A 2,805-nucleotide genomic window follows, 5' to 3' on the forward strand; every position below is an offset into this window, starting at 1 on the left:
AAAAATAAAAAAATCAATAGAGAGCAAAGTCTTTTAGGTCGGTCTCTAAGTCTAAAGCTGCATCTAAAAAAGCAACTTGCTATACTATGCAGTTCTCCAGTAAGGCTCTTTACTCAAATCTCCTTAAACAACCAAGCTCAAGCATTTGGGTCTTGGGAAAAAAACAAAAAACAACAACTTGTCACTCACACTGCACTTAGGACAAAACTGAATGCAGACTAAAAGCCACAGGGAACAGATGTATGTCTCTAAGCTCTTCTTACATTACATTCAGTGAAATCTTGGAAGGTTAAAACTGAGAACTACTTTTCTTCCTCCCTTGTAATCTCATGGCTGAAACATCTAAGTAGGTGTCCTGTTTTTGGCTGAAACGTGCTAAACTTTGTTCAGTGGTTGGTATGATGCCACTAAGAAGGAAAACAGTGTGATAACACTGATGTTTTAGTTTTTGAGTAGTGTTTGCACTAGAAGTCAAGCACTTTTTAGCTACTCATACTGCTGTGCCAGCAAGGAGCTGGGTGTGCACAGAAGCAGTGCAGCTGACTGAAACTGCAAGAGATAGTCCTTGCCATATGGTATCAAGCTGAATAATAAAACTGGGGGAGTTGCTAGGAGTGGGCTGCTGCCCTGAGATTGGCTGAGCATCAGCCTGCAAGCAGTAAGCAACTGCACATCACTTGTTTTATATCCTTTACATTCCCTTTCATTTCTGCCCTGTGAACTGTCTTTGCCTCAGCCCCTAAAATTCTTTTTCTAATGCCTGCCCCCATCCAGAGGGGATGGCGTGAACAGCTGTGTGGTGCGGAGCTGCCTGACACATTGTGCCACTGCATAGGTACAACTTCCAAGAAAACAAAGCAGTTCAGATATCCAACCAGGCAAGTTTAAAGATATTTTTTCTGAAGTAGACATCACTTACTGTTTTCTCCATGAAGAGTTGCTATACATTAAACTGACCACACCATTAGTAATTTAAAACAGCAGGAAATGAGTAAAGGGGCTTCAAGCAACTCACGCCATGAAGTCCTGCAGCAAGTTATTGATTCTAACTGGAAACAAGACTAGAGAGCCAAGAAGGCACATGCAGTTGAACTCAAGGTAGTTGAACCAGTTATATTCTAGTTCGCTGTTTCCTGCACCCCCACCCCCTTTACAACCACTATAACCTATATATATATGCAGCTGTTCTCATGGAGGAAGTGCTTCTTAGTAGTCAGTCAACAAGTTAATGTGCATACCTAGACTTTGCCCAGACTGATCACAGATCACAGCAATGCATGTGCTCAACCACTGGCAGCTGCTGCTGCTTTTCTGCAGGAGGCCTCTCAGGGGAGTTCCTTCCCCTACAGCCCGGAGACAGGCCTGGAGACAGTTCTGCATTAGGCATGATGACCCAGAGAGCTAGTGCTCACCTTGATGTCCTGCAAGAAGATGCGCCCACCCCTCTGATTCTGCAGCTTCATCAGCTTCTCAGCATGTTCACGCTCCTCATGGGACTGGTGCAGGAAGTACTTGGCAAAGTTTTTCAGAGCCACATCATCCCGGTCAAAATAGTAGGACTGAAAATAAGAATTTGTGCGCTCAGAAACTCAAGCTTCACTCTTACAGCATAGACTTTGCTTTGTGCGGCTGTAACTTCAAATATCTCAACCCCTCAAGAAGGCTAGAGCCCAAGCTGTGGGTAATCAGCAGCAGGGTAACATGGCCAAAATCTTCCCTCCATGGAAAGTTCAGTTTTCCCAGCTAGAATTAAGTTTTATTAGATTATAACCCACGTCTTGATAAGTAGAAGTAACTAGTATTTGTGGTTCACTTCTGATATGTGAAACCCCACACACCACTAAAATTTCTTCTGACTTCTAGACTATCTTGCTTTCAAGGATTGTTTTCCCACTCCCTTTGTTCACAGTGGTCATAAGTCAAAGTTCTAATCATAACACCTGCTAAGAGTAGGTTAAGAGTAGCCAGGAACATTAAGGTACTTCTGCAATAATGCTTTCACGCATATTCCACCAGGTTTAGCAGGTATTAGACTAGCAAGTATGCTTTCTACTTCTGAGAAAGCCTTCAGTATTACATTTAAAAGTGAAAAGCTTAACTGCAAGTAGAACATCTATTCAAAAGCAGATATAACATCAGATCTTGAAAGCCAGAAGATCTGTGACAGCCGTTAGAAGCCATCCCACAGCTCCTTTTTTCTTCAGAGAGAGACATAAAGCAGAGTTCAACAGAAAGCTTTGTATTTGTGCCAGCTATCTACCAGGCAAGAACCTACATAGCTCTCAGCTCTGACAGCAGCAGCAGCTGGGAGGCTCACAAGATAGCAGTGTTTGTGCACCGCTATCACAACAACTACATTCAGCCTGCAGTGGAGGTTTACATCTCAACAGTAACACAGCAGCACGCCGTTAAATCCTACACCAGAAGGCTGCAATACAGGACAGCCAGGAGATTTCCTGCACTGGTCAGAGTTGCTGTCTAGACTGAAGGCATCAGCTCCTCTACACGAGGAGGTGTAGTGCCAAGGCAGAAAGGCAAGCACAGAACAGGGGATGCCACGGATTCTTCCCAATTCACCTCAAAAGCAGGACTCGAGAACACTGCCTCCAGAGCAAGCCGCTGGGAGAGCAGCCAAGCGCTCCGTTGGGCAACCGCTGTTATCCAGCCCTGCCCCAAGGGCAGAACCGCCCGGGAGCGCTGAGCTGCGCTGATAACAGCCAACGATGCACAGCTAACGCGCGGCCGAGGCTCGCCCGGAGATAAGAACCCCCACCTCCCTCCTCCCCCCCCGCAGCCAGACAGCGG

General features: G+C 45.6%; 1 protein-coding gene across 1 annotated transcript in view; it reads right to left on the minus strand.

The window, feature by feature from the left end:
* FTH1 (ferritin heavy chain 1) overlaps positions 1–2,805 on the minus strand; it is a 6,315-nt gene that overhangs the window by 1,313 nt on the left and 2,197 nt on the right. The window contains exon 2 of the mRNA XM_019616075.2: positions 1,413–1,588. Within this exon, the coding sequence (XP_019471620.1) occupies positions 1,413–1,588 (176 nt within the window). The remainder of the gene's footprint in view (positions 1–1,412; positions 1,589–2,805) is intronic.

This window comes from Meleagris gallopavo, chromosome 5 (assembly GCF_000146605.3).
Source record: "Meleagris gallopavo isolate NT-WF06-2002-E0010 breed Aviagen turkey brand Nicholas breeding stock chromosome 5, Turkey_5.1, whole genome shotgun sequence".
Lineage (NCBI taxonomy): Eukaryota > Metazoa > Chordata > Aves > Galliformes > Phasianidae > Meleagris > Meleagris gallopavo.